This window comes from Daphnia pulicaria, chromosome 7, assembly GCF_021234035.1.
Source record: "Daphnia pulicaria isolate SC F1-1A chromosome 7, SC_F0-13Bv2, whole genome shotgun sequence".
Taxonomy (NCBI): domain Eukaryota; kingdom Metazoa; phylum Arthropoda; class Branchiopoda; order Diplostraca; family Daphniidae; genus Daphnia; species Daphnia pulicaria.
Window position 1 is genome coordinate 674,184 of NC_060919.1, and position 13,098 is coordinate 687,281.

The window sequence follows — 13,098 nt, forward strand, 5'->3', positions numbered from 1 at the left end:
GGACCCCACAGCAGCCGTGGAATCTGTGCTGTGACTTGTGTGTAAATGTAAATCTCTTGTTCGCGTTGACCATAAATTCGATTTCTGACATTCTACATCTCGGTCGCACATATCCCGTAGGAATACGTAATACGTGGTTTTATTTTATTTTTTTACTTCTGGGAAACGACTCGATACACTGCCAACTAGAGCAAACAAGTTAGCAGAAAAGAATCTTTACAGCTCTGCTGTTCAATGCCAAGTGCGGTCCTTTCACTCGGTTCAACTCTCACGCATTCCTTTTAAGTAACATTTTACTATTATTCGCACTCGTCGCTTTAAGTTTATCATTGATAATAAAAACTGGCTAGGATACCTTCGATATAATAGCCTCTACAGGGTTATAGTATTTGGCTATTTGCTAAGCAACTTGCGTCATATCATAAAAGGACCAGCGTCTGTCACGACGGACGGCGGACATCCGGATGTATGGAGGACGGATGGATGAGATTTTTGGCAGATGATTATAAGACGACAGCGAATCATCTCGTAACGGCATATGCACATTATGTAAAAAAAAGAGGAGTGTGGTGGGTCGTATCGATCACTGAGCACACTTTCAAAGAGTCACTGACAGCAAGGTTAAATCAGTAGAGTTAAGTAGGACATGGTAGACGTGCCGATATGTGCAACCTATTCGATATTTTTTTGGGAAATGCACAAGATGATTTTCTAGGAAAATCTTAATCGACGATTAGAGAGCCAAGTTGGTTTTCTGGCTAGTTGCCGAGCTGGGAGTGTTGCGACTGGAACGTTGGGTTGAACTTTCACAGTCGTTTTTCCCTATATGGACTAAATGCAACATCAACAATTCCTTTCGCTTTATCTCCAAAGATTGGGAAAAATCCATACAGCACAAATAATGAGTAAATTTAGGGTTTGAATAGAAAATTTATTTTTGTCACACGATAAATTGTCAGCATCAAGCAATAAGAACAATTTTTTTTCAAAAGAATTCGTCGATCAAAAGATTTCAGCTTTCAAGCAGACTAACACATTAAGGCTCTATGTACATTTCCAAGGTTGAAATTGGCTGCTGTCAATGATTTACAGGACTCCGGCGGCTTTGAGGTCGGCCAGCATCTTGACGACGTGTTCGGGCATGGGTGGAGGAGTGGGGAGGTGGTCGCCGGTGGCCTGGAATCCGTTTTCATCGGCCACCCAATTGACGGTGAGGACGACGCCGTCGGGAGTCGTGAACGAGTAGGAGCCCTTGGACACGGTCCCGATATCCTCCGGTTTGGGTCCAACTTGTTTCTGGCTGCCACTTTCAGACACTTTGGTCCCATCGGCAGACTCGAAACTGATTTTGACACAATTTTTTTATTAGGATCAAATGATAAGAGGATTACCAATATCAACTTACTCGAATGAGTAGCTACCGTCGGCGTTCATTTCGCTGTTGGATGACACAATTTCGATGGGCTTTTTATCTCCTTGAGGTGCGGCGAGGGCCACGGCCAAGAAAGCGAAAGCGACGATCTGATAATTATGACGTTAAAGTATTATTTGAATTTAAATAATACTAAATAATTAAGTTAACTCACGAATTTCATTTTTGTTGTTTTGGGTTGTTCTGAGCTGCTCTGCTGAAGACAGTTGAGAGAATTGTGTGAAGAAGATTCCGACACCGACCGTCTTTTATATTTCACAAGCGCATGCAAATGATTGAGAGCCCTTACCTAGTTCTCTCTTCTTCTTCGGCTGGAGGCGTCATGTTTAAATGAGTGAAAGGAGAAACCAACAGCTATGGCAACTGTGGAAGCTTCCCCAAATAAAAATAAAATTTTGTTGTTTGATGTAATAGGAAGAGTTCTTCAAGGTCGAATTTGACTTTTACTTCACTTTTTCACTATCGCATACATCGGTGCGCTAGTCATATCTGTGCTAAATAAAAACCAAAGAACCGAACCGCATACAAGAAATTGTTGAGAAGTTTAAGGTTTTGTAGGATGAAGGTCTTTCCGATCGGCTATGAATAAATAAAAGAAAGAAAAGAGAATCCATACCCTTGCACTAAATAAAAGCTATTTCGGTATACTTATTGATAATGTGAATGATAGGGCCTATACGAACTGCGAATAAGGAATTTCTCATTGAATAATAAAAGGTTTAATTAATCCTTCTACAATTAATTTCAATTCGTATTACTTTAGGAAATATCCGACAAACTGAATTGATTGTTTTTATCGATACGTGAGCTATTTTATTGAGACAATTATAAACTGGAGGAGATCAAATCAATTTGTTCGGTGATTTCAACAGCGGCCTTAAAATAAAAACCAAAATCGAAGAGTCGCTAACTCGCTAAATATATGGTCGTGAAAACTCGAACTGTCTATTTTCTTAGATTAGGAAAATGAAAAACAAGCAAACAGTTGAGTGAAAGGAACGCACTTGACATTGACCCCAGTTACCTACTTATTCGGAAACTCGTTCGCTCTAGTTCGTGATAAAATTGCACCCGCTTCGGGATAAAAAGAAAAATCAAATTGTGTCTTGTCGTTCGTTGTAACGATTGACCGAAACCAGAATTGCTATGCACTAAAAGTTTTAGCGGCGTTAACGACGAGAAGCGATAGTTATCTAATACATTATAATATATTTACGTTACCTTGTATAGGGAAATCGACGTGAAATTGAAATTGAAAAGGAAAGTTGACACCTACTCTATAGTTTTGAATTTTCAAATTAAGAGTCGAAGATTTTGGAAGTTAAAAAAAAAGTACGTGAAAGGAAAAATTGAAAATTCAACACGAAAAGCGACGAAAAGGTCTGCAGTTTTCGCCGAAACGAAAGGTGGCAAAATTGCATGTAGCTGATACCAAATTGTCTGAGTTATTTTTTTCTTATTGTGACAGACAGAATGAAACCGAATAAATCACGTGAGTTGGCTATTCTGGTTGTGCTGAGATTTACTGGAGTGTGGGTCAAGATTAGAATGTGCGTGCGCCGTTCCAATTCGTATAAAAAGAAATCGAATCGACGGGAAAGACATCAGTTACTTGAAGCTTATCATCCAGTTCAAACATGAAATTGGTAAGTTCCCTCTTTTATTCTTAAAATAATTTCACTTTTAATGTAAGATTAAAAATTATTGCATAATAATTAATTATTCAACCTATTCAATATTATGGCAGTTCGTCATCGCCGCTGTCTTGGCCGTCGCCGCCGCCGCTCCTTCCAGTTACGCAACGTACGAGAAGACGTACGAGAAGGACTACAAATATCCCGAGATTACCGTCACCAGCCAATCGGACGAGCGCAACTTGGACGGCAGCAGCAATTGGAGGTACGTCCATTTTCTTTTTCTTTTTAATTAATTAATTGGCGACTAATAAAATATGAAATAAAAATTTAAAACAAAAACAGCTACGCCCAGTCGGACTACACGACCCGCGATGAGACCCAGGAGCAGAAGAAATTCGTCGTGACCACCGTCGATGATTACGGCAAGGAATCCACCAAGGAAGTTGAGGGCAACACCAACAAGGGATCCTCCTACTGGGTCTCCCCCGAAGGCGAGAAATTCACTTTGACCTGGGCCGCTGATAACGCCGGATTCCAACCCAAGGGTGACCACTTGCCCGTCGCTCCCGTCCACGTCTACGAGCTCCCGGTGGCTCCCGTTCACGAGTACGTCCTGCCCGTCGCCCCCGTCCACGAATACGAACTCCCCGTCGCTCCCGTCCACATTCCATTCAACGGAAAGGGATACAAAATCTACTAAATAATTAATTCTTAAATTATTCTAAATTATTTGTAATGTCTTTTGTATATGGAATGATGAATCATGAATGATTGATGTAAATAAATACAACAGAAGATCTTATTCTATTGTGAGCCTATCGATACACGAAATCTATTTTTGGCATGAGCCTTGGGAAATTAAAGAGAGACTCGATCGATTTTCACGTCAATAGCGCTGATCGCTTCAGAGAAGGCATTTTCTAAATAGATAAGGAACAAGTTGTCGGTCAATAACGCCATATGACGGACAGAAAAATCACTATCACTTCTGTGTTCTCTCTAAATTAATGTATAGCTGCATTTGTTGTGGGTGTAATTTTGTGGACAACCTGCAACATATAATATCAGTGATTTCCTTGTCATTTTCGGCCGCCTGACGAAATGTTTTTAAGGGCGCGCAATTACTGAAACGTTCCAGTTCAGAACAGGAACAGCTATAGGAGGAAATGCGAGTGCGGATGTATACGGTCGACTACGTGTCCTAGTCAAACTGCCTACAGCACGGCTATACCTAACGGTCCTAACCTACATACTACTACGTATTCTTTACTTTATATTCCGCCAATGCCGCAAAAGTTGCGTATCGATCTGGCAGCAACTTTGGCTGTTGGCGGCTGTTTGAACGCGGATCACTTTCTATGCGCCACGTTCGTCTAGAAACTTTTTAATTTAAACCAAAAAAAAAGTAACTGCGTTACGGTGTCAGTTATTTGATGAGGGGTTTCATGTGATCACTTCGCAGTATGTTAATCGAAATTGGGATGGATCGACTTCTGCTGCTGCTGCCCCCCACCCCCCACTAAAGAAATGTCCCGCATATGTTTTTCTTGTACCCTGTAAGAGTATGCGTAAGAGTACCCTGATGCGTCAAAGTTTTGGCTTACAAGAATTTTCCATTTTGTCAAGCTTGGGGGAATCTTATGTAATAATTGAGTTTTTGGCTGCTCGTCTGTTACATTTACGGGTGTCTTCCCTTTCAGCTTCAGACAAAAGTTTTGCCATCAAACGTCTGATTGAATTTGCGCGACGAGAAATTTAAGACGCCGGAATGATTTAGCTCGTTTTTAATACACTACAGACAAATTGGGTTACATCCACTGAAAGGCAAGTTGTCCACTTTCGCTGAGAAAAAACCTTTTTCTTTACGGAATTCCCGATCGATGTTTGATGGGTACGAATGGGAGTTACTTGGGGGGGACGTCAAGATATGCAAAATCCGGGTTGCTTATGAGCTAAACAAGGCTATCGGCAGCTGGCAAATTCTGTTGCCTATTGAGAAACGTTACTTTCATGCAGAATGCCCATATCCTTCGATTGGAACCACTGAGAAAACCACGCAGATAATCAACACAAAATGGTAAAGTTTTGAAGTGAAATCTATTTCTTTTCACTTGTTATTTCAGCTGATTGAAGCCCATTATCTGAACCTGCCATAAACACAATCAGAGATTGCAAAATACCCCTTCCTATTAAGGATGTGCTATCGGTCAGTTTTTCAGGAATTAACAAAAAAAGTTCTTTCCCCTTTGGAGTCGCCCAATTACAACTAACAAATTATTTTATTGACACTCTACGCAGCGATCGCAATGTTTCGTGAATTTAAGATTCTGCTTCTTAAAAATAACAGAAATATACAAAATAAAATCTCAGCCAACTTACTCCACCTAAGGAATAAGTTGCCTGGATGTGTTTGGATTAATTTGACTTGTGATTTGTTACTGATTCTTAACAAAACTACATCTGAGGGTGACACGATTCAGGAAAATTAATTACAGGGGAGGGTTTGATTGCCTAGCTTTTAGTTTGGTCTCAATACACGATTTTTCTTATCTTAGTTTTTGTTTAATATTGAAAACATTTACTTGATTAGTTTGGGTGTTGCATGTACCAGCAATTGAAGATGTCAGTCTGAAACTCTGGACACTTGGCTGAAATCGAAATCATGTGAAATAGACTCTGGTTAAACAAATTTCAAATGAAGTTCACTTAAGACATCTAATACATAAAATAAAAAAAGTTTACATCAAATACCATTTTTAAAGTTGCAGTAAACAATAATATCAGGTTGAATGTCTGAAGATTAAGATTTCAGCCACAGTATTGATAGCAGCACAGACTCTTTCCACTGATGGAGGCCATTATAGTCTCCTTATCTGTTTCCAATACTTTATAACTTATTAGACACCTGCCAAAAAGGATTTGATTGATTGAATAATGACTTAGTTTATCTGTAGTTTAAAATCTGAAGAGAACTTAAATCTATCAGCTTTTCTTCTGTCCACATACTCCACAATCCACATGCACCGGATGCACAGAATGACAGAACACTCAAGAACACTTTGAAACACTACTACACTAGTCATCAAGCAAAATATCCTGCGACGCCAGATAAAAGTTTAACACCGATTTCTACAGCAAATTTTGTTCGATGCGTCGTATCGTTTTGAAAATTGGTGGGAACCGTATTTCATATGAAAAAGGCTTTTATTATTTTTATTTCTAATCCTAAAGGGTTCCATCTAGGGAAACTAATAGATTTTTCTTCCCCTCACAACTAACTTTGAGACTATGAGACATAACAGACATTCTTCGCTGCCAATATTTGATGGACCAGTGTATCCAACCTTTTTGGGCCAATTGTCGAGACAAGCGTGAGCAAATGTTAAACTACGTGATCTAGAAATTTTCTTTGTGTTTCCCTGCATAGAAACTTTTGACAGCTATTAATTTGAGTACCCGTCGCGTCGTAAAGGCCGTATAGTTGCATATTCCGGCCAGTCAATCGACCTTTAGTCTAACGCAATAAATCACGATTTTGGTAAAAAAAAAATTTATTTTATCGTCGCATTTTGGATTGCGGAAGACAAAACGAAAATACTATCGGCTCGTTATGTACATCCGGTAGTTGACAGGTGAAGTAATGTCGAATCGTTTACAGGACTCCGGCGGCTTTGAGGTCTGCGAGCATCTTGACGACGTGCTCGGGCATGGGTGGAGGAGTGGGGAGGTGGTCGCCGGTGGCCTGGAATCCGTTTTCATCGGCCACCCAATTGACGGTGAGGACGACGCCGTCGGGAGTCGTGAACGAGTAGGAGCCCTTGGACACGGTCCCGATATCCTCCGGTTTGGGTCCAACTTGTTTCTGGTTGCCACTTTCAGACACTTTGGTCCCATCCGCAGACTCGAAACTGATTTTGACAATTTTTTAAAATTAGGAAATGACATTAGGATTTAATTACACCAGGATTGATAGTATTAACTTACTCGAAGGAGTAGCTGCCGTCGGCGTTCATTTCGCTGTTGGATGACACAATTTCGATGGGCTTCTTATCTCCTTGAGGTGCGGCGAGGGCCACGGCCAAGAAAGCGAGAGCGACGATCTGTCAATGCACAAGAGTAAAGTAAAAATCGATAAGATTAAAAGTAGAGAAAACTTACGAATTTCATTTTTGCTAGTTTGGAGTTTAGTGCTGCTCTTCTGAAGACAGTTGAGAGAGTTGTGTGAAGATGTTTCTGACACCGACAGTCTTTTATATTTTCCACTGACATGCAAACGATGGACCCTCCATTTGCAAACCCTTCTCTTCGTCTCCAGCTGGAGGCGTCATATAATATGGAGATGAGCGAAAGGAGAAATTGGCAGAGAAATCCACTGGAGTGTTTCCTCTCACAAACTTTGGTATTTGCAATAGGAAGACAGTGCTCACCTTCTTCTAGGAACTTGTTATAATTCAAACAGATTTGATTTTCAGGGTCGTTGGCGATTTGTGCACTGTCACGTCTAGTTCTTTATAGTCCGGTGTTAAAGATGAAAATTTTTGAGAGTCTAGAGAAATGGTGCGTTGATAAATGGTCAATCTCGAGTGTTCTATCTAAGGCCAATAATTAATCATAAATTTAGAGGAGTCCGATCGAGTCTGACTATAAGAAATGCAGCTAACATAAATAATTACATATTAAATCGACCACTTTTTCCTTAATAATAGGCCATGCCACTTTCAGTTTAAATGTTAATTATAACGCAGAAATGAACCGGCACTGTCAAGGCAGAATCGAATAAAGGGAAGAAGCGCAATCAGCGACAAATGCTTACGCGTGATGGGCGTGAGAAACGAAGGTTACGTGCCACAGCGAAAGCCTTATCATATTTGGCATTGAGTATATAGTAGAAAGAGATTTCCCAAAACTCGTTTGTTAACCAACGAAGGAGGGCAGATATTAGGGGAAAGTTGGACGTGTTTTTTCGCCTATTTCGAATCGAAACTAGAATGTCGTTTTTAAAAACAGTGTAAAATTCATCTACGGCTTAATACGGACCGGATAGTGTCAATACTAAATCTCAGCAGTTCTCAATACTAAAAACTAAATCAAAGATATTGTATCTGTTCTGTATGGATTTAAAGCAAGACTGCTGTGTGTTATCTTTAATTTCGGGAGAATAGATTAGACGTGTGCATGGACAGAAACTGGACCATTCCACGTTATTTGACCACATAGCGATAACAGTTCTGCTGCGACTAGATTAATTCTTATAATTCTTATAACTTTAATTTGTGATGAACTGATGCCAGTCGTATCTGAATGATTCCAACTTTAAATTGTTTATAACGTAATGTAATACGTTTCCAGGGAGCACCCGGATTTGAAAAGGGGACCACACAATGTGCAGTCGGATGCTCTACCACTGAGCTATACCATACATCAATAATCACAAAAATCGACAAACTAAAAATTTTCCAGACGATCTAATCAACTTGGTAGTTGACATGCTTAAATAGCAACTGCGCTGGCTAATTTACTACGGTAATAACTGCGAAATTCTCATCTAGCCTAAAGTTTAAGACTTTAGAGATCATATGTTGATGGTTATATTCCAAATGCTGGAGCGAAAGTCTCTACCAAACCACTTATAAAGAAAGTAGCTTCCAAATACTCCTATAGCTGATTAGCGACGATTGCGTGAGCAGTCCGCAATTTCCTAATCAATTTCATCAGTCAGAGAACCGGAAATAACAGTGAAACTAATCAAACGTTTTCTGAATGAAATTCACGCTACATTACTGATTGACAGTTGCTAAAACACGGTAATAAAATCAGAGTAAAATGTTTTTATCATACAAGACCAAATTATCCATAGCAAATCCCTCGGAAGTTGCCAAGAATGTTGGCGATATGTACATATTTAATCCACGGTTGAAATTGTTGATTGATCGTTTACAGGACTCCGGCGGCTTTAAGGTCGGCCAGCATCTTGACGACATGCTCGGGCATGGGTGGAGGAGTGGGGAGGTGGTCGCCGGTGGCCTGGAATCCGTTTTCATCGGCCACCCAATTGACAGTGAGGACGACGCCGTCGGGAGTCGTGAACGAGTAGGAGCCCTTGGACACGGTCCCGATATCCTCCGGTTTGGGTCCAACTTGTTTCTGGTTGCCACTTTCAGACACTTTGGTCCCATCGGCAGACTCGAAACTGATTTTGACACATTTTTAAAAATTAGGTAATGACATTAGGATTAATAATATGAACTTACTCGAATGAGTAGCTGCCGTCGGTGTTCATTTCGCTGTTGGACGACACAATTTCGATGGGCTTCTTATCTCCTTGAGGTGCGGCGAGGGCCACGGCCAAGAAAGCGAGAGAGACGATCTGGTAATTATGACGTTAAAGCATTATTTGAATTTAATAATACTAAATAAGTAAATTAACTCACGAATTTCATTTTTGTTGTTTTGGGTTGTTCTGAGCTGCTCTTCTGAAGACAGTTGAAAGAATTGTGTGAAGATGATTCCGACGCTGACCATCTTTTATATTTTGCAAGCTCGTGAAAACGAATGGAAGACCTTTCCTAGTTCTCTCTTCTTCTCCATCTGGAGGCGTCATGTTAAAATGGGTGAAAGGAGAAAACAACAGCTATAGCAACTGTGGAAGCTTCCCCAAATAAAAATCCAATTTTATTGTTTGATGTAATAGGAAGAGTTCTTCAAGGTCGAATTTGACTTTTACTTCACTTTTCCTCTACTATCACATGCATTCATCGGTGCGCTTGTGTTAGTCAAATCTGTGCTAAATAAAAACCAAAGAACCGAACCGCATACAAAAGAAATGGTGGGCAAGTTTAAGGTCTTGTAGGATGAAGGTCTTTCTGATCGGTTCTGAAAAAATAAAAGAAAGAAGAGAATCCATACTCTATAGCACAAAATAAAATCCGGTTAACTTATTCATTATGAAGGATGCCCTATCCTTCATAAGGGCCTATGGTCGCGTGAAAACTCGAGCTGTCTATTTATTTCTTAAATTTGGAAAATGCAAAAACAAGAGTGAAAGGAACGCACTTGGCATTGACTAAGAGTTACCTACTTATTCGGAAACTCGTTCGCCCTAGTTCGTGATAAAATTGCAACCGCTTCGGGATTAAAAAAAAATCAAATTTTGTCTTTTCGTTCGTGGTAACGATTGAGATTGACCGAAACCAGAAATGTTTTGCTCGATCTAAATGATCGAACGGCGTTACCGATGAGAAGCAATAACTAACACATTATAAGAAAATTTACGTTATCTGTTCTACAATCGAAAAATAATTTCCAGATGCCATTCAAGCGGATGAATGGACTTGTGAAATTCAAAAGGACAGTTATTGGCACCGATTCTAGTTTTGAATCAGAAAATTAAGAGTCGAAGATTTTGGAAGTTAAAAAGAACAAAAATAGTATCTAAAAGTGGAAATTGAAAATTCAACACGAAAAGGTCTGCAGTTTTCGCCGAAACGAAAGGTGGCAAAATTGCCTGTAGCTGAAACCAAATTGTCTGAGTTGTTTATTTTTTTCTTATTGTGACAGACAGAATGAAACCGAATAAATTATGTGAGTTAACTTTTCTGGTTGTGCTGAGATTTACTGGGGTGTGGGTCAAGATTAGAATGTGCGTGCGCCGTTCCAATTCGTATAAAAAGAAATCGAATCGACGGGAAAGACATCAGACACTCGAAGTCAATCATCCAGTTCAAACATGAAATTGGTAAGTTCCCTCTTTTATTCTTAAAATAATTTCACTTTTAATGTAAGATTAAAAATTATTGCATAATAATTAATTATTCAACCTATTCAATATTATGGCAGTTCGTCATCGCCGCTGTCTTGGCCGTCGCCGCCGCCGCTCCTTCGAGTTACGCAACGTACGAGAAGACGTACGAGAAGGACTACAAATATCCCGAGATTACCGTCACCAGCCAATCGGACGAGCGCAACTTGGACGGCAGCAGCAAGTGGAGGTACGTCCAATTTCTTTTTCCTTTTTGAATTAATTAACTGGCGACTAATAAAATATGAAATGAAAATAAAATAAAAAAAAACAGCTACGCCCAGTCTGACTACACCACCCGTGACGAGACCCAGGAGCAGAAGAAATTCGTCGTGACCACCGTCGATGATTACGGCAAAGAATACACCGAGGAGGTTTACGGAAATACCAACAAAGGATCCTCCTACTGGGTCTCCCCCGAAGGCGAGAAATTCACTTTGACCTGGGCCGCTGATAACGCCGGATTCCAACCCAAGGGTGACCACTTGCCCGTCGCTCCCGTCCACGTCTACGAGCTCCCGGTGGCTCCCGTTCACGAGTACGTCCTGCCCGTCGCCCCCGTCCACGAATACGAACTCCCCGTCGCTCCCGTCCACATTCCATTCAACGGAAAGGGATACAAGATCTACTAAATATTTAATTTAATTTGCTAAATAATTCTTAAATTATTTGTAATGTCTTGTCTGTGAGATGATGAATGATTTATGTAAATAAACGCAATAGATGACTAATAATTGGGTTCTACATATTCTGATGGTTGTTTTGAATGATTTGATTGATATGAACTGGAGAATAAGATCACATGGAATCTGAACCTACTTAAAATTTGCAGAATGTGTAATTTTCTATTACATGTTTAATCGCTTAGTTTGTAGGTAATCAAGTTCTTTCATGTCCTTTTTTCATTATTCGACAGGGGGCACTCGGGGTCGAGCCGGGGACCGCCCGATCTGCAGTCGGATGCTCTGCCACTGAGCTATACCCCCATTTATTTAAGAGATAACTTTTAATAAATTGTTAGAATGTATCATATTATCAGATGTACGGGAAATACTGCATCGGACGTTCATGGTTTGCTAACCTAATATAATAGCGAATGGCATATGTGGATTTAATACGACAATTCCGCTTCATTAACGGCACAACTTTTATAAAAGTTGGTATCTATTGACCTATAGTGTAACTTCCATGCGAATAGCCATGGAACAAATGGACACAAACTTTTCTTACTTGGTGACCACTTATGAATGTAAAGCAAAAACGATAAAGAATAAAAATTAGTTAGGAATAAGATTTGATTATTTTTTAATGGAAAATCGTACACTCAAACAGTACAGGAATAGGCTACAGCCACTCACATACAACAATTATGGGCTATTTTTATGTACAAATTGTTTCGTCTTGTAATAGAAAGGAAATGTGCAGGGAATTAATTGCTTCGAGAAATTTTTTTTGATCATTTAAAGAACTCCGGCAGCTTTGAGGTCTGCGAGCATCTTGACGACGTGCTCGGGCATGGGTGGAGGAGTGGGGAGGTGGTCGCCGGTGGCCTGGAATCCGTTTTCATCGGCCACCCAATTGACGGTGAGGACGACGCCGTCGGGAGTCGTGAACGAGTAGGAGCCCTTGGACACGGTCCCGATATCCTCCGGTTTGGGTCCAACTTGTTTCTGGTTGCCACTTTCAGACACTTTGGTCCCATCGGCAGACTCGAAACTGATTTTGACACATTTTTAAAAATTAGGTAATGATATTAGGTTCTTAATAAGATTAACTTACTCGAATGAGTAGCTGCCGTCGGCGTTCATTTCGCTGTTGGATGACACAATTTCGATGGGCTTTTTATCCCCTTGAGGTGCGGCGAGGGCCACGGCCAAGAAAGCGAAAGCGATGATCTGATAATTATGACATTAAAGTATTATTTGAATTTGATAACATTAAAAAAAGTAAATTAACTCACGAATTTCATTTTTGTTGTTTTGGGTTGTTCTGAGCTGCTCTGCTGAAGACAGTTGAGAGAATTGTGTGAAGATGATTCCGACACTGACCATCTTTTATATTTTGCAAGCACAGCTAACGAATAAAATATAAGACCTTTTTTGGCAAAACCTTCTCTTCTTCTTCAGCTGGAGGCGTCATATCATATGAATAAGATGAGCGAAAGGAGAAATTGGCAACGAAACCCACTGGATTGTTTCCTCACATTATATTGTTGCAGCGGAAGAAAACCG

At 40.2% G+C, this 13,098-nt stretch overlaps 3 protein-coding genes, 1 long non-coding RNA gene and 1 other non-coding gene across 12 annotated transcripts; 3 read left to right on the forward strand and 2 right to left on the reverse strand.

Annotated features, from left to right (window-relative positions):
• Positions 1 to 915: 915 nt before the first annotated feature.
• On the reverse strand, positions 916 to 12,949 carry LOC124350152 (endocuticle structural glycoprotein SgAbd-3-like). 8 transcript variants are annotated; one of them, XM_046801193.1, is made up of 3 exons: positions 9,501 to 9,527; positions 1,406 to 1,521; positions 916 to 1,342 (listed from the first exon to the last, which is right to left on the reverse strand). In XM_046801193.1, the coding sequence occupies exons 1-3, from the start codon at positions 9,507 to 9,509 to the stop codon at positions 1,087 to 1,089; spliced, it is 381 nt and encodes a 126-aa protein (XP_046657149.1). In that variant the 5' UTR covers positions 9,510 to 9,527; the 3' UTR covers positions 916 to 1,086. The 8 variants fall into 8 exon arrangements, with proteins under 8 accessions (XP_046657149.1, XP_046657145.1, XP_046657143.1 ...); XM_046801189.1 differs by lacking the exon at positions 9,501 to 9,527 and adding an exon at positions 1,587 to 1,667; XM_046801187.1 differs by lacking the exons at positions 916 to 1,342; positions 1,406 to 1,521; positions 9,501 to 9,527 and adding exons at positions 6,713 to 6,977; positions 7,054 to 7,169; positions 12,828 to 12,949.
• LOC124350073 (larval cuticle protein 65Ag1-like) lies at positions 2,983 to 3,883 on the forward strand. Its single transcript, XM_046801084.1, has 3 exons — positions 2,983 to 3,078; positions 3,180 to 3,331; positions 3,412 to 3,883. The coding sequence occupies exons 1-3, from the start codon at positions 3,070 to 3,072 to the stop codon at positions 3,767 to 3,769; spliced, it is 519 nt and encodes a 172-aa protein (XP_046657040.1). The 5' UTR covers positions 2,983 to 3,069; the 3' UTR covers positions 3,770 to 3,883.
• LOC124350335 lies at positions 6,618 to 12,491 on the forward strand. The gene is made up of 2 exons (XR_006920790.1): positions 6,618 to 6,745; positions 12,352 to 12,491. It is a non-coding gene; the product is annotated as an uncharacterized LOC124350335 (long non-coding RNA).
• LOC124350075 (larval cuticle protein 65Ag1-like) lies at positions 10,737 to 11,601 on the forward strand. The gene is made up of 3 exons (XM_046801086.1): positions 10,737 to 10,804; positions 10,906 to 11,057; positions 11,142 to 11,601. The coding sequence occupies exons 1-3, from the start codon at positions 10,796 to 10,798 to the stop codon at positions 11,497 to 11,499; spliced, it is 519 nt and encodes a 172-aa protein (XP_046657042.1). The 5' UTR covers positions 10,737 to 10,795; the 3' UTR covers positions 11,500 to 11,601.
• On the reverse strand, positions 11,782 to 11,853 carry Trnac-gca. The gene has a single exon. It is a non-coding gene; the product is annotated as a tRNA-Cys (tRNA).
• Positions 12,950 to 13,098: the final 149 nt, after the last annotated feature.

Coding starts and splice junctions, on each gene's coding strand:
- LOC124350073 (XM_046801084.1), top strand. Junction 3,332..3,411: donor GACGGCAGCAGCAATTGGAG/GTACGTCCATTT, acceptor AAACAAAAACAG/CTACGCCCAGTCGGACTACA.
- LOC124350152 (XM_046801193.1), bottom strand. Junction 1,343..1,405: donor GACGGTAGCTACTCATTCGA/GTAAGTTGATAT, acceptor TGTCAAAATCAG/TTTCGAGTCTGCCGATGGGA.
- LOC124350075 (XM_046801086.1), top strand. Junction 11,058..11,141: donor GACGGCAGCAGCAAGTGGAG/GTACGTCCAATT, acceptor AAAAAAAAACAG/CTACGCCCAGTCTGACTACA.